Raw genomic sequence first — 21,783 nt, forward strand, 5'->3', positions numbered from 1 at the left:
GAATAATTATTCATACAAGCATTATCAAAACCAATTCTACATTAGATTAAAAGTAGGGCACTGTGACTTAGGGTACCATGATTCAACTACATAGTTTTTTGAGTATAAATGTCATATTCAACTTTGTATATTCTGAATTGAATTTTACATAACTTGATACATTGAAAAAAATGCCATAAGCTATTTGTTTAATAATTCTCTAATAACCAATTTGTATTCAAAAAATTCTCTCCCCTGCCCCTCTCTCTTAATAGAGATAGCAATACAAAACTCTTTTATAATTATTAATTAAGTGATTTTTAGTTATTTTAGATATGAATTATTATATTTTTAAAAGTTTTAAGTCATTTTGTTGTCTTGTTTATTGTACTTTCCTATTTGATTTAGGTTAGTCTATAATCTACACTGATTCCTTCATCTTTCTCTATCATATGTTTCCTCCTCCTTTCAATGATATAACACAATGTATGATCTAAGCCATTGATAGTGTGTAATAATATCCTTTGAAGTATTCTTGATTAAGGATTCTTTAACTGGGTATGGAGCCCGAAGTGCAAGAGTTTCTTTTGGAGAGGACTAATCCTCCTCCTGCTATTGACAGTCATGTGGAGGATATTAACAGATTGGAAGTGATTTTGTCTGATTTAGATCAACCATGGGGAAAGAGGATGAGGGCCGCATTGTTCTTGGAATCAAAACTTCTATGGCGAATTGCTGCACCTGCAATTGGAGTTTACATGGTAAACTATCTAATGAGCCTCATCACACAAATCTTCTCTGGGCATCTGGGGAACTTGGAGCTTGCTGCTGCTTCTCTTGGGAACAATGGGATTCAAATTTTTGCTTATGGACTCATGGTATGTATCATTGCAATTCAAGCAAATAAGGGATTGAATCTTTGGGTTTATAAAATTTTGAAGTATAGCATAATGATCTCAAACAAGCTTAAAACTATAGATTAATCTGTTTGTCTTCCATCTATGAATATCGAGAATACAAAGCTAAGACAGTAGACAGAAGCATAGTTTTATTGTAGCCATATATTTGTTCACTATTCATTAACAGAGTTTTAATGGAACTGTCTAATCATTTAATGGGTTCATGGAATCTCTGAAGAAACCTGTTTATAACTTTTCTTCTTTTATTTTGCATATTATGCTCCCTAACCCATTATTAAGGATGAGATAAAAATGGGTATTCAGATTGGACTGTGCACTACTCAGTAGGATAGTTTTTATGGAATCAGATCTTGTTCAATATTCAGTAACATAGTTTTAATGTGGCCATATGATTGTTCATTTATTCATTAACAGAGTTTTAATGCAACAATCTAAACTTTCAGTGGGCTCATAGTATTCCTGCCAAATTTCTTACATGCATTCAATGCTTCTCTGAACAAATCTGCCCGACAGACAACTTTTTGGAAATTTGGCCCACTTTAATTAGGAACCTTATTAAATTACGGCTTTCTATGAAGCAAGAAGTCTCAAATTTAAGGACTCTTTTTGGCTGAGTTCAACAAGTCCCTAGAATCTGCCCAATCTGCTTTTTAGGTGTAGCATAAAAGTAAGAGAAGGGAATTTACCATTTGAATACTTGTACTTTGGTATGTAATCTTATCTCCTTTGGACTTTGCCAATGGTCTTTTGATGGGACATGGGATATAATTTTTTTATATAAATGATAATACAATAATATGTATGGTCAAGTCTTATGTGTAGACTGTTGGTTTAGATATTGTTTAATATATTTTTTATTTCTAAATTATATATATTTAAGTTAGGTATGCATATAAAAGAATCAAAAGCAATTTTGACAATTTTGATCAATTTTGACAATTTTGATGATGTACTTTGTGATTTATTTTTTGTAATTATATGTGATCTGATGTAAAAAAAATTCTTATACAATTAAATTTTAGAAGTCACTTTCAACAATTATGAATGTGGAAATCTGATGAATTTAATTGTCTTAACTTTTTGAAAATAAAACTGAAAGAAATTATAATATTATAGATCAATTATAAAATAATATGAATATGACAATGTGTTATGTTGGGTCAAGAGTCACTTGAGTGTAGGAAACAAGTTAGAAAGAATAATAGATCAGCCTGCAAAACCCCCTCTGTCTTACATGTTCAAATACATTGTATTTTTTTCTTCTATTTTTTTAAACATCAATCTTAAAAGTCCTTACGAACTTATAAACGTAATTTTTTTGCTTTTTCGAATAAAATTCTATATGAAATCAATTTTTTACAATGCCATCAATCAGATTTAGACATTAATATATAATTTTGGAATACAGTTGGGCATGGGCAGCGCAGTAGAAACATTATGTGGGCAAGCTTTTGGAGCAAAAAAATATGAAATGTTGGGAGTCTACATGCAAAGATCCACAGTCCTTTTGATGGCAACTGCTATTCCTCTCACAATAATCTATGTATTCTGCAAGAGAATTCTACTTCTTTTGGGCGAATCTAAGAAAATAGCATCGGCAGCCGCAATATTTGTCTTGGGTCTAATCCCACAAATCTATGCCTATGCTGCTAATTTTCCTATACAGAAGTTTATGCAGGCACAGAGCATTGTGGCACCCAGTGCTTACATTTCTTTTGTTACAATCTTTATCCATATGCTTTTGAGTTGGTTGGCGATTTACAAGCTAGGGTGGGGACTATTTGGAGCAGCATTTGTTTTGAGCATATCTTGGTGGATTGTTGTTATAGCACAGTACATTTATATTATGAAAAGTCCGAGGTGTAAGAAAACATGGACTGGCTTTACTCTTCAGGCTTTTACTGGATTGCCATCTTTCTTAAAGTTATCTATTGCTTCTGCTGTCATGTTATGGTAAGTGCAACTTTCCTTCTTTTATGTTTACTATGTAAGTTGCCAACTTGCTACTGATCAGTTCTTACATATGTGAGATTTTATGGTTTTTAATTTATTATTTCTTAGATTTTATGTTGACTGTCTTTTTTACTAAATCTCAGAGGGATCGGTTTAATGAATGGAACAGTATCATTGATGTCATTGGGATGCCAAAGGCGTCTCTGTAGTTTGTATTTTGTGTTTTCTGCTTGCTGTTTTTGATTTTCAAAGACTTGGTCACATTTTGCTGTTAGTTCTGTTACTGTTAATGCTGTTATAGTGCTGGTTTTTGCACTGTGGTCTCGTTAATAGTTATGCTATATAAAGGGTCAGTGCCCTCGTTCTCATTGCTTTTATAATCAAAAACATCAGATGGATCTATCTATTTATCTAAGTATAGGACTTGAGGTTGCTGCTAATCAGCTCATACAGAAATGAGATTTTATGGTTTTTTGGATCTATTATCTATTAAATTTATGTTAATTGTCTTTTCTACTAAACATCAGATCAATCAATTTTCTACTAGGCAACCGATCTATCTATCTATCTCTATAGGTCTCTAGCTTGCTACTGATCAGCTCTTGCAGACATGAGATTTTATGTTTTTATAATCTATTATCTCTTAAATTTTATGTTAATTATCTTTTCTACTAAACATTAGATCGATCTATCTATCTATTTTATGTTGATTGTCTTTTCTCGTAAGCATCCAATCTATCTATCTATCCATCTATCTATAAGACTCTAGCTTGCTACTGATAATCTCTTACAGACATGAGATTTGTTTTTTGATCTATTATCTCTTAAATTTTATGTTGATTGTCTTTTCTACTAAACATCAGATCAATGGATCTATCTATCTATTTTATGTTGATTATCTATCTATCTATTTTATGTTGATTATCTATCTATCTATTTATAATACTTTAATATATATATTTTTAAATGTATATATTTTATTATTTAATATCATAATACATAACTGAAAAAATAGAAAAAAAATAAAAGAAAATGATCATATATTACTTGGGTCTCCATAGTGAGAACCTAGTATTTTAACCAATTATGATCATATATTATTCGCATTCAATTTGAAAAAGAAATAACTTTCTTTTCTATCAGTTAAACTATATTCTTATGATGTAAGGGTATTCACATTGTTAATGAGTTGATTACCCTCAACTTACAAGTTCACATAGTAAAGAATTCAAATATATGCACATATTTGTAAAATATGAATTATCATATTTTCTAAATTATGTTATCCTGATTTTGTTTCTATCAGTTTGGAAACATGGTACTTTCAGATAATGGTGCTCTTGGCAGGTCTCTTGAAAAATGCAGAAATTGCATTGGATTCATTGTCTATATGGTATTTTCTCTTTACTTCTACTTTTTTCCATTGAAAAAATCATCAATTTGATCATACAGTAATGTAGGGATTCAAAAAATTTCCCTTAATCAAGTCTAGTGTTTTAGTTTTGATTATCTTACCAGTAGAAAAATTATTAGATTTAATTCACTTATAAGTTAATCATTTTTCATGCAGCACATCAATTTTGGGATGGGTATTCATGATACCTATTGGATTTAATGCTGCTGCTAGGTGAGTGAGATTTAATTTCAAACTTATTTTCCAAAGAGGTGATTTATAACAATGCAAAAGTATTAGATGTTTTTGTTTAATACTTTTCTGTTGGATTGCATTCAGTGTTAGAGTGAGCAATGAGCTTGGTGCTGGGAATCCAAAAGCAGCAGCATTTTCAGTGATAGTAGTGACCACATTCTCCTTTTTAATATCAGTGATATTTGCCATCATTATTATGCTTATACGAAATGTTATGAGCTATGCCTTCACAGAAGGGAAGGAAGTAGCAGATGCTACATCAGAACTTGCCCCATTTCTTGCAGCATCAATTATTCTCAATGGAATTCAACCAGTTCTTTCAGGTTCTCATTTAATAATCTTTAATACTCTTCAAAATTTTATTCATTCAATTGTATATATTAAGTCTACATATTTATGATTTCTATGTGCTATTGTATCATTATTATATCATACTTCAAAAGAGTTATTTATATCTTTATTTCTCTTTTAAAATATGAAAATAGAAAATTTCTATTTGAAATTATCTCATTATTATATCATACTTCAAAATAGTTATTTTTATATCATTGTTTCTCTTTTAAACAACTATGAAAGTAGGGTAGGTTTGTTAACTTTCATGAAATCTTAGATAACGGTTAATTTGGTAATTTATGTTTGTTTGTATGTAATTGTAGGTGTGGCTATTGGTTCAGGATGGCAAGCTCTTGTGGCTTATATAAATGTCGGTTGTTATTATATTGTCGGGATACCCTTGGGATGCCTTTTAGGTTTCAAATTTGATTTTGGAGTGAAGGTAAGAAATTACATATCAATCTAATAGATTAGAATTTTGTTAAATTAATTTAATAATGTATTATTTGATTTTCTATTTTGAAATTGATTAGATATTAGGTTGATTCAATAATTGATGAAAAGTGAAATATAAGTTCTTACATAAGAAATTATTTTTCTTTCAATGACAGGGAATTTGGCTAGGGATGCTAGGTGGGACAACCTTACAGACTATAGTTTTATTAATTATCACCTTTAAAACAAATTGGACAAAAGAGGTAAGTTCTAAAGTTCATTTTTAAAAAAAAATTTATATGTTATTTATAATTCATTGAAAAATAAAAATTTAATATATATTCTTCATATTAATTGATATTAATAGAGTTAAAAAGTTTATTTCTCTTATAAAATATAAGTAAATAATAATTATTCATTAATAGAATATGAATATATAATCAAATTGTATATCTAAGTTATATTTATAACTAAATCTATAATGTTAAAATGGAACACTACTTAGATAATACAAGATAATCAAATAAATAAATCTAGTCAACATAAATAATGCTAGAGTGTTGTAAGTGATCTATTATGGCGTGTGTTGTTAGTGGTATGTTCTTGACCAGTTGTAAGTAGCCTTTTTGGCCTATCTTTGTATAGGGTCAAAACCCTTGTTTTGTTACTTTTTTAATCAAAAACATGAAATAATATAGATATCATAGTTCAAGATGATCATTGTCATAAACCTAAATAAATATTGAAATTAAAATAATTGAAGGTGATAGTTAGGTTGAAAAATAATAATTAATGTTCTAGTTCATTGTTGTCCCTATATAATTGACCTCTATTAGAGTGGACTTCATATTCCATGTGAACTTGGTCTAATATGTTGTGGCAATTTTATTTGATAAGTTAGATGCCTTTATTTTATTTTCTCACCTCAATCATCATATTTGAGCTCATGTATGAAAAGTTGGTGATTATATATAGATTTTAGGAATGTACTAAATTTCAAATTCCATGTTGTCCAAGGTTAGACACCTATATTTTATGATTTGAAGAAAAATGATCAAATACACTTGCCAATCATCTATTGGGCCTAGGATAAAATGATCTCCAATATAAATACAATTATACTGATTTTATTCCTCAAACATAAGTGCTCAATAAGTTAGTCTTTCTTAGATGAATTTCAAATGAATGAATGAATCTCTTTAAATATGAAGTGGTTAGAAATAAATATATTTTAGTTTTGAATTTTAAGAGTGAAGGGTTCAAATTCATGACTATGACAGTGACACAGTGAATTCCATGTGCAAATGTAAGATATAAGATGTTCATAAATGAGTCTCTTAGTTGGGACTAAACATTTAGAAAACAATGATGAGGAGATTGAGATGTATAATTCCTTTAACCTATTCTATAAATAATTATTATACATATATAATAATTATGATATTTACAACAATCTAATCAAAACAAACCCAAAATATAAGAAAAAGAAAACATATATACTCATATTTTTTATGATTAATAAATAATAAATGTAAAAATATCTCCAATAAAAAAATACTTGCAACAATCCATAAAATAAAATAAAAAACACCTCTATATTTTATTAAAAATAATGTATATTTTATTTTACTAAATGTTTAAAAATAAACAATGTATATAAAATAAAAATATATATTATGTACTATAGTGGAAGTACCTTTATACTTTATCTTTTACCTACGCTATATTAATTTCAAATTAATTCTCTCTTGAACTATCTATTTAATTTTGTAAATATGTCTAAGAAAATGGTTTTGGAATAATTGTAGGTGGAAAAAGCTTCTCAACGAATGTCAAAATGGGATGCTGAACATGAAGATAAAAGTCAAGAACATACAACAAACAATAAGGTGACACATTTTAGTTTCATTATCACTCTTTAAAATTATTTAATAGAATGAAAATAAATACTTAACTCTTCATTTATTTTTTAATGTAGGCTTAACGGAGGAACTTTTGCTTTGTAGAGAGAGTTTCATTGGGCCATTTTATGGCGAGGAAGGAACTAAGATTGAATGATTTATCTTTAAATCTTTTGATAAAACATTATCTACATTGTAGCCTAGTTTTTGCCAAATGTTGGTTGGGCATATTTATAATACTTTCAAACTTTCATGAAATGAGTAAAAAAATGAAAAATATTTCCATTATTTTATTGCTAGGAGTTATGGATTTAATTGTCTCTTTGGTGGAAAAAACTGACAATTGTGTTGGGCATCTTTTAGGGCTTCACCATGGTAGTTTTGGTGATACAAGCAATAGTGTAAATTTTTTCAAGAAAGAGTTTAGAATATATTTCTTAAAATTTTGTTGTACTTTATGTATCATCTAAGGTTTTTTATTTATTGGTTTATTTAATTTTAATATATATATATATATATATATATATATATATATATATATATATATTTGTGTACTTTTAAAATTGTATGGTATATTGGTATTTTATTTTCTGCTCCACAAATTAGTCTATAATTATTTTAACTTTTAATTTATGCATATTTTTGTTAAATTAGTTTTATATTCTATTTTTTAATAATTTTTTTTTTTTTTGTTGTTAAAGTTGTTTGATATTCTATTTTTTTCTATTCTATGCTTAATAAAAAATTTTTTGTATTTGGTTTGAAAAATATTGAGTAAGGTTATAGACTACTTGCTATATCTAGATGGGTTAAGCCTAAACTTAAACAACATTCTTAAGCTTTGTATCTTCACTCATACCATATAATACATGGTATATATTCTTAAACATTGTGAACAAGGAGCCACATTTATTTATATTTTTTCTAAAATTTAATTGAAACTTGATTAGGTTATAGCCTACATCATTAAAAGTATGTGATATTATATTTTTTTTTAAGAACTAAAGTTTACCAATTAAAAATAATATATTGTATTGGATATTATTTTCTTAAAATATTTAAAAACTTTCTAAGTAATGTTTTTTATGTTAAAGGCAACATAATAAGGGTGTTGATCCTATAAACAAAACAACTCAAAGGCAACTTCAGCAAGCTATTAACAACATATTAATAGTAGTTCAATCATTAATATTAGAAAAAAAATAAGACTAGAGTAATAAACTAGTAGTCATAAAGTTTAACTGAGGTGAGATTCATAACTTTGACTTCTCTTTGATCTTGATTAAATTGTTAAATCAATTATAACGGTTTAATTGAGGTGAGATTCATAATACAAAAAATATCAAAGGTATATTTAAACACCAACAAGTCCAAATGAAGGGGAAATAGGCTTCAATGAATTTTAGGAACATAAATTGATTCCATATAAAGGCTAAAATCATATATTCAAGTTGAAACCACACATTCAAACATTATTTGTAGTCTACCAAAATACAATTATCTTAAATTTAATCTCAAAACACTAAATTAGATTACTTGCACAATCTACAACAAAACATTATATTACTACATATACATCATGTTGCTAATACTATTCATTCATTATTAATATTGTTATACTCTTTTATAATTTTGTAACCCCTCATACTTCCATTCCTTATTATAAATTTTGTTTTTAACCAATTAAAAAAACCTAATGACCTTTATTAATTTTCAAACCAAATTTATGTGATATTACTATCTCTAATTATTTTAGTCTACAATTATATAATTATCAATATTTATTTACATAAAAGTTTATCTCAAATTATATATTTATTTAGAGTGCCATAAAAAATGATGTACGTTAAAAATATCTTTTTCAAAACCCCATAAGATTTGGAATAACCTGTCTGACTTTTTTTGGCAATAAGAGATTTATCTGAAATTGATTTATTCTTTAAAGTGACCTAACTTTTTGGTGGGCCCCGCTTGTGGGAAGAGATAGAATGATCTTCACAAAATTAAAACATTTGATAACCCGCATAAAGTATATTGGGTGAGAGAAACTAGACGTTCTAACTAACTTTCAAATATTCAATATGGTCAAACAGTTATCCCGATTTAAACGTGGTATAGTTAATAATTTTACAATTATTGTAATATAAAAATAGAATTTTTTGGACAGATTTTCCAAAGTTAATTGATGGTGTTGGCAAAAGTCACAAAGAATTCATTTCAAATGTCAGTGAATTTTTTTTTGATTTAGGTGTCTTTCATTGTCACTGTGAGACATCACCTTGTGTTTTCTTATGGACCTTATGTGGGTTTATTTGTTAGTTAAGCTTAATATTAGTTTGTAAGGTTTCTTGTAAAATATTGGCAATATTTGCCTCCCTAAATAAAATATTAAAAATTAAGTTTTGGAATATTAATTTCAAGAGGTTTTATGTTATGAATAAAGTTAGCTAAGCATTTATTTTTCTATATATCCAAAAGAATAATTATAGACGAGATTATAAAATAATATACTTAGAAATGTTGACACCTAATAAAACAACTTTTCAAAAGATAATGTAGGTAAACATGATTGAGAATGACAAAATAATAGATTTGAGCCATGAAGTTAAAGCATTAGGGTAGAGCCAAAATGCATGTTTGAATGTCTCATTCTTCTTGCAAAAGAGACATGAAAGTAAAGGCTGAAAAAAAAATGGTCGATAGATACTACAACTAAGTATTAATGAAGGATCTTGAAAGATAAGTAAGCCACCAAATGGAGCACTCTTTCTTAGCATTCAATTAGGATCATAAAATTTTTTGCCTCCCAAATTATTTAGTTAATCATTCAAAACTATGAACTAGTGAAATCACAAGCAAGGGACCTCATCCCCAATATAAATATGTGAACTTGACAAAAGGTCGCAAACGAGAGAACTCATCCCCAATATAAACATTCAATAATAACACCCTAACATGCTTTGAATCTTGATGAGAAGAACAACAACATCACAAATTAACCATCACACCATGCCAATATTGACAACCATATTGACATTATTCAATTGAATAAATCAATTTATTTAATTAATTAAGCTAATGTCCACTATCCCCCTCTATATTTAAGAAATGAAAAAATTACATTTTACCATAAAATATATAATCCTGATCATCTATTTTTTCTAGTTTAAAAATTCTAAATATAACCACCATTAATTCTAGCCACCCATATTATCAAATCAATCCTAAACATTCATTTATATCCACCAAGAAATTAAAAATAATAATATGTAATCGAAAAAATTGATCCTAAATCTTATACACCATTCTAATCAACTAAATCCTAACCATTTATTTTCAACTACCATTTATCCAAGATCCAAATCAACTTTAAATATTGACCATCCACTTAAAATTTAAATCTTTTGTTCCTTTTATCTCCAAATAAATCTTCTATTCTTTTTTTTCCCTTTTTACAATTGATCCATCAACCAGTCATAAACAAATAATGGCTAGCATAAAAAAAGAAGCCACACATAGTGGGACACTTGATGTGTTTTTAAATAGGGGACTTGACAAGTAAGTAGCTATACAAAATTGAGAGTGATTTGAAATATCCATGGTAGATTATGGGAGGTGAAAAATTAGGGTGCTCCACTATAGGTCCCTCTCCCCTATCTCCAAATGACTCATAAAACAAACAATGAGTAGCATCAAGGAGGAAAGAATAGAGTGGCATTGACACATATATTATACATAATTATAAACTCTATGATATTATTGTAAGTAAAAAGCTTCATGTTTAATGAATTCATATTTATCAACAACCTATTTCTATAAAATATTCAACTTTGGGTAAAAGCACAAAACTATGTTGCATTTCAGGCCAACTTATCAGTACAAGTGAATCTATGTAATTATAACTAAAAATTAATTTTAGTCAAACATATGGTCTATATAGATTCATTATAACTAAGTTGTATATGGGCCACAACTTTTCCAATTGGAAGTGTCTACTAAATGTAGATTTTATACCACTTTGGGTCTAATTAGCCCCCAAAAAATACTTGATGTTTCAACAACTCCTACTCTTATAAATAATATTTTTTTTGAAATGTAAAAATACCCTTTTATAGATCTATAAGTGGATTTTCCAAAATATATATCTTTTAATATTTTAATTAGTTTTTTATATTTTATGTTTTATTTTTATTGAAAGTGGGTCATCAACACTAAAATATAAGGTCGTTTATCTTGTCAAGAAAAAATACTAAAATTTATCTAATTTTTTTAAAAAAATGATGTAGCAGAGAAAAGAATCTATGCCAAGATGATATAATTCTTTTCTAATTTGGATAAATAATTAATAAAAAAGGTGGTGGCAATTGGAAAGAGTTATATTTCAACACACGCAACTTTTCAAATTTATTAAAAAATATATATTTATAAAAAATAGTAAAAAATATATCCATGCAATAAAGTTTCAAGTTATCAATATACACAAAAAAAATGGAGAAAGAAAGGTAAAATTTACTAAATAAAGTGTTGCGACTTGTGTAACTTCAATTTCAACATTTTATCAACAACTAAATTATAGTGTTTACTTTATATAAAAAACTACATTGAAACAATTTTTTATTTTTTTTGTTAAAATTATTAACATAAAATAGACAAAAGATTATAAATTTATTAGTTTACATTATTTCAAAATTCAAAACATATATTTCATTTTCTATTGATTTAATTTAAGAAGTTAAATCAACATTGGTCATTTCCTTCATAAAAGTGTGGCGTAGCTTTGTACTTTTAGGCCTTTGAATTAAGCCAAAAGAATGTAGATTACACATGTTTTCTCAAGATACCTTACACTCATATCAAATTAATGTTGAAAATGCTCAAAAATTCAAACATGAAGAGAATGAATAAGAATTTGTTTAATAGTTAGGGTACACCTAGAGAGTTGCAACTTCACTGTAATGGGAACAACTATTTCAAGGAGTTCCAACTCAAAATGTCTATGTATCACCTTTGATCATATTTATTAATTGAATAAAATAAAATAAAATGTTCTATTCTTTTTTTTAATTAATTAATAAATATGGTCCAAGGTGCATCCTAGGTGCTCCATTGACATTGTCGTTCCAACCAGTCCTGCTTAAATAGTCAAGAAAATATTCTACCGACTAACAATTCATGACTCCAACATGATCAAATTGACAAGTTGAAACAAATCACACAGTTGACCAAGAAGCGACATATGGTGGGAAACGTAACATGTCCAAGGTCCTTAAAAAATCAACAAATAATTAAGAACAAATTTCTTGATAAATATTGACTGTCCACTTAAACTTTAAGTCTTTTGTGTTGGCAAAAACAATGAAGGAAAACTAAGAGGGGGGGCGAAGGGGTTAATCAATTTTCACCGGATAAGCAAATTAAGCACAACTTCAAATATGATCAACTGCAGCAACAACAAAGATGAACACAATAAAAGAAATACACATAACACCAAGATTTTGACGTGGAAAACTCGGTTAAAGGAAAAACCATAGTGGGAACCTACCCACAATAAGATGATACTAGGTGCAGTAGTATGTGAAAATATTACAATGGGGAATGCACATGCATTCAGGCACACTACCTAGAGTTCACTGCTCAAAACAAAAAAGGGCAACAACCTTGGGAAGGCTCACTACCTTACAAAGATCGGACAACAATCTAGATTACATGAACTGAAAGAATAACATCTCCAAATGCCTGATCACAGTTCCGGTAAGTACATTTTTCTATTTTGCAACACTTTATTGCTCTTCACTCATTGCTGAAGATCAATTCATTTGTTCACACATACAAAACTTCGATGTAGGAGCATCCCCGATCTATGATCAATCTTGAATCAACCAAAAATATTTCCTTTCAATTTAGTTCTTGTTTAGTTCAGTGTGCAGTTTTCCGCATTCTTACCGATTGGTACTGGTAGTTGTTTTCTTTTCATTGCAGCTCTTATTTTCGATTTCTAGGCTGGTTCATGTGCTTAATTCTAGATTTTTCAGTCCATTTGGATTCTTTTTGGTCAGTTATCATTTTTGGTTGACCATTTCCGAGTTTTGGGATAGTTCTTGTGCTTACTGGTTGGTTTTCCTTCATTACCGGAGCGATTCTTGGAGTGTGGATTTATTTTGGGTCTTGTTTTATGTTCTTTAGCATGTGGTCGACCTTCTCGTTGAACCACACTTCTTGGTTGTTATTTTTCGGAAGGATTTCTTTCATTCTTGGGGCTGACCTAGTTACACATTTCATTTTCCTGCATTGGTAAATGCAATCTTTTGAGGTCGACCTGGATATATTCCAGAGGGTATTTATAGGGTATTGTGTGATCATTTGTATGATTAGGGGAAGTAGAATTGGGAATAAGGATTGAGATTCACATTTAGTGATCCAGTTGATTCTTAGGGTCTCGGTTGGATTGTATCTAGCTTGAAGCCTGCATGTAACCGGTTAACTACCGAATGTTCTATGATGATAACTGGTTGGTTGCCAAAAGTTCTAAGGCTATAATATGATTTGTTACTATTATCTTGCTATGTTTTCTTGTTGCTTTCGTTGTGTAACTCTTGCTGCATAAGTCGGTCAACTCTCTTTGAGGGTTTCACTGGTTATGGCTGCATCAAGTGGTATCAGAGCTGGTTATGAACCGATTAGTAGAAGAGTTGTTTGCGAACCCCGAGGCATTCCTTTGGGTGGACAGATCGTTGATTGGAGGTAGGCTGCGGATGTATTTAATAGATCGTTGAGGAGAGACAATTTAAACCGGTAGTTAGATCATCGAGTTGAGGCAGTTCACTGGAGTGGAAGAGGAGATGCTACCTAGAAGGACAAAACCCCGGAGGGTAGAGAAAATGATGGAGGACTTCAAGAATGAAGTGAGGAAAGAAATCTACAACGCATTGGCTGGTTTGTGGAGGAACCCTGAATCCAAGGATGAGTATGAGATGTTTGCATTGAGTTGTCATTGATGTCAACCAGTATTGCAAGGAGGCTACTGATAGAGGTATATCTTTCAGGATGAAGAAGATTGTACCGGTATGGTGAAAGACAATTAGTTGTTGTTGAGACTATCAATGACTTCACTGGTATGAGGTGAGATGCATGTGTGTGTGAGCATGTTAAGTGATAACCGGTAGAGATTAAACCAGTCTGGAGTTTGGATGCTGGCAGAATGTTAAAGTAATCACAATCCACCGGAGGTGAAGATGTGCTACCGGTGTAGTGTGCACTACCGGTTAGTAGGAGAAGAAGGTATCACCAGTAAAGGCCTGTACCGATATGAGTTTGTTGAATGCTCAAGTGTAAATCGACTGTGTGTCGGTGAGATAAGTGTATGATTATTGTGATGCCATGTGGATCTGAGGTGGAAAACATGCAAAGGTCGGTGATGCCTCCATTGACATGGTTGTTGAAATAACTAGTCGACATTAATGAAACAACCAAAAATCATGAGATTGTAACTAACTGATGTGGCTCGAGGAAGAAAGAATGACAAAGGAAGATCAGGGAGTAGTTGGTGCCTAGATCAAAGCAAAGAAATCAGATTGCAAGAAGATCTCGAGAAGGAAACAACTGAGATTTTTATGAGTCGATAGATTTCAAGGTAGAAAATCATGTACGAGATTGCTATCTTTAGCAAGTATGCATTGGATAGTGGAAAATGTGTACAGATGCATTCCTCGAGTACAGGTGATTGATCCAAGATAGACTAGATCAGATCTCATGCAGATTGTGTCGGGTAAAGGAAACCCTAACTGCCCCAAGTTTGAATTGATTCTTGGCGGGAAAGCTCAAGTTTAAATATGATGACTTGAGACTGTGATTGTTGCTGCTGTAGTAAGAAGACAAGTGTGATATTGTTGTCTAAGAGAAGAAGAGAAAAACACTTGAAGTGTTTATGACCAAAGTATTGATTCAAAAGGAGAAGCAAAATGAACCAGTATAAGGAACAACCGATGAAGAGTGCATTGAACATAGAGGTGACAAACCGACAAAAGTTGTGTCTGATTAAAAGTGATTGAGTGTGAGTTGAGAGGATGAAGATATTGTGAGAGGATTGAGATAGGTGATCATCAAAGTCAAGTTGCAGAGTGGGTGGAGAGAATATAGACTGGTAAGGGTGAAACCGGCAGAGGAGAATATTTTAAGGTTGCAAAACTTCATTTGCAACAATGATTTCATTTGTATATCTGAGTTTTATATTGATTTCACTAAGTTGTAGCTTAGTGCAGGGGTTGCAGCTCCTTTAGGTTGTAGCCTATAAATTGTGTAGGGGTTGGTTCTCCTTGAGTTGTTCCCCTAAATTTTGTAATCAAAGTTTCATTGTGAGGCTGGATTGGAGTTTGAGCTACTGGTTAGCACTCATTTTGTTTTATATATTACCGGTATCTCCTTGTTGAAAGAAAAGAGTTTAAATAACCGATTCACCCTCCCCTCAGTGATCCATTGTGTCCAACAATTGGTATTAGAGAATAGGTACCCTGTATTGTCAAAAGCATTCTCTAGCTTGGGTAGATTTTGTCAAGTGTTCACAATGGCAAGAAACGAATCAACCTCCTCAAAAGATCCCATGTTTGATGGTGTCAACTATACCTTTTGGAGTAGAAGAATGGAAACCTATTTGGCCTCTCTAGGTTGTGATGTATGGATGTTGGTTGTGAATGGGTATACAGTCCCCAATAATCCCCCTATTGATCCAAATGCTAAGAGGGAATATGAGAACAATGCTAAAGCTAAGAATGTCATTCTTAGTGGGTTGTCTGATAATGACTTTGTCAAAGTTATGCACTACTCTTCTGCCAGGGAGACTTGGGATAAGTTGCAGAAGATATTTGAAGGTGATGCTAAAGTCAAGGAAGCCAAGTTGCAAACTTTGAGAGCACAACTTGAGGGTTTGAATATGAGAGATGAAGAGAAGATTGTTGACTATCTCCAAAGGGTTTATGAAATGACAAACACCATTAGAGGGCTCGGAGAAGAAATAAAAGTTGAGGTGGTAGTGAAGAAAGTACTTAGATCTCTTACATCTAAGTATGATTTAAAGGTCTCAGCAATAGAAGAAGCAAAAGATCTGAAAGTCTTCACAATGGATGAGTTGTATGGCTCCCTAGCTGCTTATGAGATGATGACTACTGAGATTGATGCTGTGAAGAAAGAAGCTGCATTCAAGACATCAAGAAAAGGAAAAGAAGAATTTGCTCATGATGCAACCAGTGAAGACTTTGATGAAATCATGGCAAATTTTGTCAGAAAAATCAAGATAGGTTCAAGCAAATACAAAGGCAAGCTGCCTCTGAAATATTTCAATTGTGGAAAGATTGAAAATTTTCCTGCTAAATGTCCTTATGGTGATAAGAATGAAGATGATCAATCAAGCAGTAGAAGATCATATGGTAAGGATAGGAAGAAGAATGTCGACCGACATGGTAGAAGAGGCTACCAGAAGTAGAGTAGTCTTTACACACATGAAAATGATACCACATATGAGGAAAGTGCCTCAGATGACTGTTGCAATGGAGATGAAGTCAAAGGAAACCTTTTTATGGCTCAAGAGGTTCTGGTACCTAAAGAAGGAGAAGAGGAAGAGAAAGAAGTTGAAGTAGATCTTGAAGCAGAACTCATTAGTGCCTTAGATGAGCTAAAGAAAACAAGAAGAGAGCTGAAGAAGGTAAAAAGGGTTGCAACTTAAGAACAAGAGTTGTTGGAACAATCTCTTGAAGAGTCCAAGAAAACTATAGCAGATCTTAAACTCCAGTTGGAAGAGTCCAAGAGGATGTGTGAAGTCACCAGTACCAGTCTGAGTGAAAAGGAAAAGGAACATCAGAATTTGGAAGCAGAAATAGTGAAACTCCAGAAGGACTTAGAGAAAAGTCAGGAAGAAATAAAAGTGAGAAGCAAATATGAAGGCAACACTAAAGCTTTGGACAAAATGTTGAGCGAACATAAGCAATCCAAAGATACTTGTGGCCTAGGGTTTCAAAAAGGTCAAAGTTCAAATAGAAAAGACACATCCGATAAGGAAATACAATTCACTTCTTCAAATGAAGGTGAAGAGAAGAAAACATTCACAATGGGCAAGGATACCAACAAGAAGACATATTAAGATGCTGCTAGAAACTACTACACAAACCGATATGCTCAAACAATGAACCAAAGACCATACTCAATGCATTGACATGCAGATCCAAGGAGAAATTCAAGTACTGATCATGAAGGATTCTCAAGAGTTAGTGGCATGAAAGGAAGACCCCCGGTAAGGTAGTCGTTTGTAGGTTTAAGACAACCTAATTGGTATGTTCCAAATTTTCATGGTTATTGTCATAGGTGCAATAAGTTTAGTCATAGAATGGTAGATTGTAGGAAAATGAATGTCAACCCTAGTTTTGAGAGTAGAAACTCATTTTATAAATTACAAAGTACAAATGTCATATGTTATAATTGCAATGAGTTTGGTCACAAGAGTTATGAATGTAGGAGTAATATGCAAATGTCCTACAAGAATGTATTGAGTATATCTTTTAGCACTAATGTGAAATTCTATAAGTGTACCAGATGAGAAGTTGGAAAAAAAACCAGACCAAAAAGTGACAGAAGAGGAAAAGAAAGAAGAGAAACCTGTTTGGGTAGACAAGGAGAAAAACAAGACAGGGTCCAGCCTGATTGTGCAAACTGCTCTACATGCTGAAAGTAGGAACTTCTGGGTAGTTGATAGTGGTTGCTCAAATCACATGACTAAAGATAAGAAAAATTTCATCAAGCTTGATGATTGGAATGGTGGTTCAGTCCATTTTGGTGACAACTCCTCCATCAAGATCAAAGGTCGGGGTACACTGAATATTGATGGAAAACTCAGGGCTCATGATGTGTACTATGTGGACAAAGGGTACAAGTTCTCATTTGACTCTACCGGTTGTCAGATAAGAAAGTAGAGTACGAGTCAGGTGGTAGCAGAAGGAAAGAGAATAGAGGGAAATGTCTACAACCTTAAGGAATGCTATGAGTCCCAATGCATGATGGGACATATTAATAAAAGATGGTTGTGGCACCACAGATTAGGCCATGTGAATTTTGATAATTTGGTTAAGATAAGCAAGACCTAGTGTGTGAGAAACACACCTCAGATCATAAAACCAGCAAGTGCATTCTGTGATGAATGTGTTAGAGGTAAGCAAGCAAAGGTAAACTTTAAAACAAATGAATATAACACCTCACGACCTTTGGAGTTAATACGTATAGACTTGTGTGGGCCAACAAGGACAAGGGCATTGGCCAGTAAAAGGTATTCTATGCTACTTATAGATGGCTACTCAAGAATGACTTGGGTAACCTTCCTACATGATAAGTCACAAGCATCTGAGAGATTCAAGATTTTCAGGAAGATTGTGGAAAATGAAAGTGGATACCGGATAAAATGCTTAAGATCAGACTAGGGTGGAGAATTCTCTTCAAATGAGTTTGTTGACTACTGTGAGAGACATGGAATCTGAAGACAATACTCAACTGCAAGGACACCTCAGCAAAACGAGGTGGTAGAGAGGAAAAATAGGACAGTGAAGGAGATGGCTAGGAAAATGTTAAATGAGGCCAACATACCGGATATATACTGGAAGGAAGAAGTTCATACTATTGTCTACAATTTAAACTGAGTACAACTAAGAGTGAACAGTAGAATGACCCCTTATGAGTTATTGAATGAAAAAAAAACCATCACTCAAACACTTCAGAGTATTTGGTAGTAAGTACTTCATCAAGAAAGATGTTGATGGATAGGGAAGTTTTGATTCCTAGAGTGATGAATGAATTTTCTTGGGATACTTGGCCAACAGTATATCCTACATATGCTACAACAAGAGATTAAGAAGTGTGGTTGAGAGTGTAAATGTGAGAATAGATGAAGACTCACACAGAGGACAATTTGTACCTGCACCCTACATTGATGATTCAGATGTTGAATATGAGGAACAATCTGACAATGGACTGATAGAAGATGTACCAAACAAGATTCCCAAGTGGTATGTGCAGAAGAATCATCCAAAAGAACAAATCATAGTAGATAGGAATGAAGGTGTGTAAACCAGAAGGAGATTAGCCCAGAAAGGTGAGTAGGTAAATTTCTGTCTCATGACTGAAATAGAGCCCAAAACTTTTGATGATGTTAGCAAAAGTGAGAAGTGGGTAGATGCCATGGATGAAGAACTAAGACAAATTGAGAAAAATCAAACTTGGGAACTTGTTCCTAGACCAGCAGACAAGAATTTCATAGGTACCAAATGGGTCTACCAGAACAAGATGAATGAAGAAGGTAAGATAGTCCAGCATAAAGCAAGGTTAGTTTGCAAAGGGTATGACCAAGTTGAAGGTATTGACTTTGAAGAAACCTTTGCACCGATTGCTAGGTTAGAGACAATAAGAATGTTTTTAGCTTTCTTAACCTACAAGGGGGTAAGTGCACCAAGATGGTGAACAAAAAGGGGGGTATAAGTGGCCACTTTTTTTTTTTTTTTTTTGCTGAAAACAGGTAAACCTAAACTTCAAAGAGCTATTTGAAGGTCATGCACTAAAAAATAGGAGTTGACAAAAGAATAAGAACTGCATTACTCTAAATATCATTTCTAAACTACTAATTTTTTAAAAAATTGGATAAGATTAAGAGGGTCAAACCTTTCACTCACGAAAAAATGTTCCTGATTTTTTCAAAAAAATTAACATAGCTGTTTTTGTGCGCTGAACAAAATATATAGTTAGATTTATTATATTGCAAAACCCTTTGGTAGGATGATAGGTAAGAGTGAGATCTAGAAGTGGTGTATTTTTTTGTAATTTTCCATTGAGTATTTAATTTTTTATGATTTTTGGAAGTGACCGCATCCTGAAAATTTGGTACCTGTTCGTGCACTAGGCATAACTTGCATCAAAATAATAAAAAATGCAATTGTTTTTTTTTAAAGTGTATAGAATCTAGTGTATAAAAATAATATAGAATTTATTTTGAATTTGGTCTAGTATATCAAAAGTTATTAAAAAAATGGTAGACATATGTTTGTGAGGACTGTCAAGGCACTGATAAAGAAAATTAAAGTTTACTATGCTGATGTTGTCCAAAAATTTAAAAATTTATATGGTTAGAAAACTAAGAAGATGTGTGAGATTATGGTGGTAATTTTAGAGATACCCACTTGATCATTTGTAAACCTGATGACAATGAAGTGAAGAAATCATGGTGGAGGATGAAAAATGTGTAAAGGAACAAAAAAGGGGGGAAAATGGGCTTGAAAGCCTTAGGGTCATTTTCCAACCCTCTTACCAAGACAAAACCCGCATGGGTTTTGAAGAACCAAAAGTACTATTCGCGGTTCTAAATAACCCGTATGGGTTATGAAGAACTAAAAATATTTTTTTTGTTTCACAAAACCCATACAGGTTATGAAGAACTAAATACATTTTATTTTTTTCACAAAACCCGTACGGGTTATGAAGGCATAATAATGTATGCTTGTAAACTTATCATTTACTACACATGTTTTAGACATACCTAGATAATGTGTGTTTATATATATATGTGTGTGTGTGTGTGTGTGTGTGTGAGTTTGTATACATGCATGTACCTCTTCTTTTCCTCTCTCTCTCTCTCATCTTACTTCCCCCATCATTGGCTTTGTCTATTCTGAGCCCTAATTATCTTCCTTGAGTTCTATCTCATATCTCTCCCCCTCACACTTCTCTATTTTTTCGATTCTCTCACCCTTTTCTCCTTCTCTCTCTCTCTCACACACACACATTATCCTATCCTATTCTCACCCTCTCCCCCTTCTCTCTCTTTCTCTCCCCTCCCTCTCCCTCTCCCTCTCCCCCCTCTCCCTCCCCCTCCCCCTTTCGTTATCTTAAATCTCTCTTTCTCTTCCTCTCTCTCCTATACTATTTCTCTCTCCCCCTCTCCCTCTCTTTATCCTATTATCCCCATCTCCTCCCTCCCTCTCCCTTCCTCTCTCCCTCACCCCCTCTCCTTTTCCAAATCTCCCTCTCTCTCCCTCTCCCTTCCTCTCTCCCTCTCCCCCTCTCCTTTTCCCAAACTCCCTCTCTCTCCCTCTCCCCCTCTCCTTTCCACAATCTCCCTTTCTCCCTCCCCCTCTCCTTCTCTCCCTCTCTCCCTCTCCATTTCCTAATCTCCCTCTCTCTCCCCCTCTCTCTCCCCCTCTCTCTCCCCCTCTCTCTCCCCCTCTCCTTTTCCCAATCTCCCTCTCTCCCTCCCCCTCTCCTTCTCTCCCTCTCTCCCTCTCCTTTTCCCAATCTCCCTCTCTCGCCCTCTCCCTATCCCTTCCTCTCTCCCTATCCCCCTCTCCTTTTCCCTCCCTCTCCCCCCTCTCTTCATCTCCCCCTCTCCTTTTCCCAATCTCACTTTCTTTCCCTCTCCCTCTCTCCTTTCCCCAATCTCCCCCTCTCCTTTTCACAATCTCCCTCTCTCTCTCTCTTCCCTCCCCCTCTCCTTCTCTCCCTCTCTCCCTCTCCCCCTCTCCTTTCCCAAATCTCTCCTTTTCCCAATCGCCCTCTCTCTTCCTCTCCCTCCCCCTCTCCTTTTCCCAATCTCTCT

At 32.6% G+C, this 21,783-nt stretch overlaps 1 protein-coding gene across 1 annotated transcript; it reads left to right on the forward strand.

Annotated features, from left to right (window-relative positions):
• Nucleotides 1–433: 433 nt before the first annotated feature.
• Nucleotides 434–7,462, forward strand: LOC131052059 (protein DETOXIFICATION 40). The gene is made up of 9 exons (XM_057986638.2): nt 434–857; nt 2,308–2,852; nt 4,159–4,245; nt 4,423–4,479; nt 4,585–4,823; nt 5,157–5,275; nt 5,445–5,531; nt 7,077–7,157; nt 7,247–7,462. Exons 1-9 carry the CDS (start codon nt 540–542, stop codon nt 7,250–7,252), a joined length of 1,539 nt encoding a protein of 512 aa, XP_057842621.1. The 5' UTR covers nt 434–539; the 3' UTR covers nt 7,253–7,462.
• The last annotated feature ends 14,321 nt before the right edge of the window (nt 7,463–21,783 follow it).

The sequence above is a fragment of the Cryptomeria japonica genome, chromosome 4 (genome assembly GCF_030272615.1).
Source record: "Cryptomeria japonica chromosome 4, Sugi_1.0, whole genome shotgun sequence".
NCBI classification, from domain to species: Eukaryota; Viridiplantae; Streptophyta; class Pinopsida; order Cupressales; family Cupressaceae; genus Cryptomeria; species Cryptomeria japonica.

What these genes read in the sequence shown, in the direction of transcription:
- LOC131052059 (XM_057986638.2), top strand. Translation starts at nt 540, where the DNA reads ATGGAGCCCGAAGTGCAAGAGTTTCTTTTGGAGAGGACTAATCCTCCT. An exon ending in TTTTTGCTTATGGACTCATG is followed by an intron (nt 858 to 2,307) that starts GTATGTATCATT and finishes TTTGGAATACAG; the next exon opens with TTGGGCATGGGCAGCGCAGT. An exon ending in AAACAAATTGGACAAAAGAG is followed by an intron (nt 5,532 to 7,076) that starts GTAAGTTCTAAA and finishes GAATAATTGTAG; the next exon opens with GTGGAAAAAGCTTCTCAACG.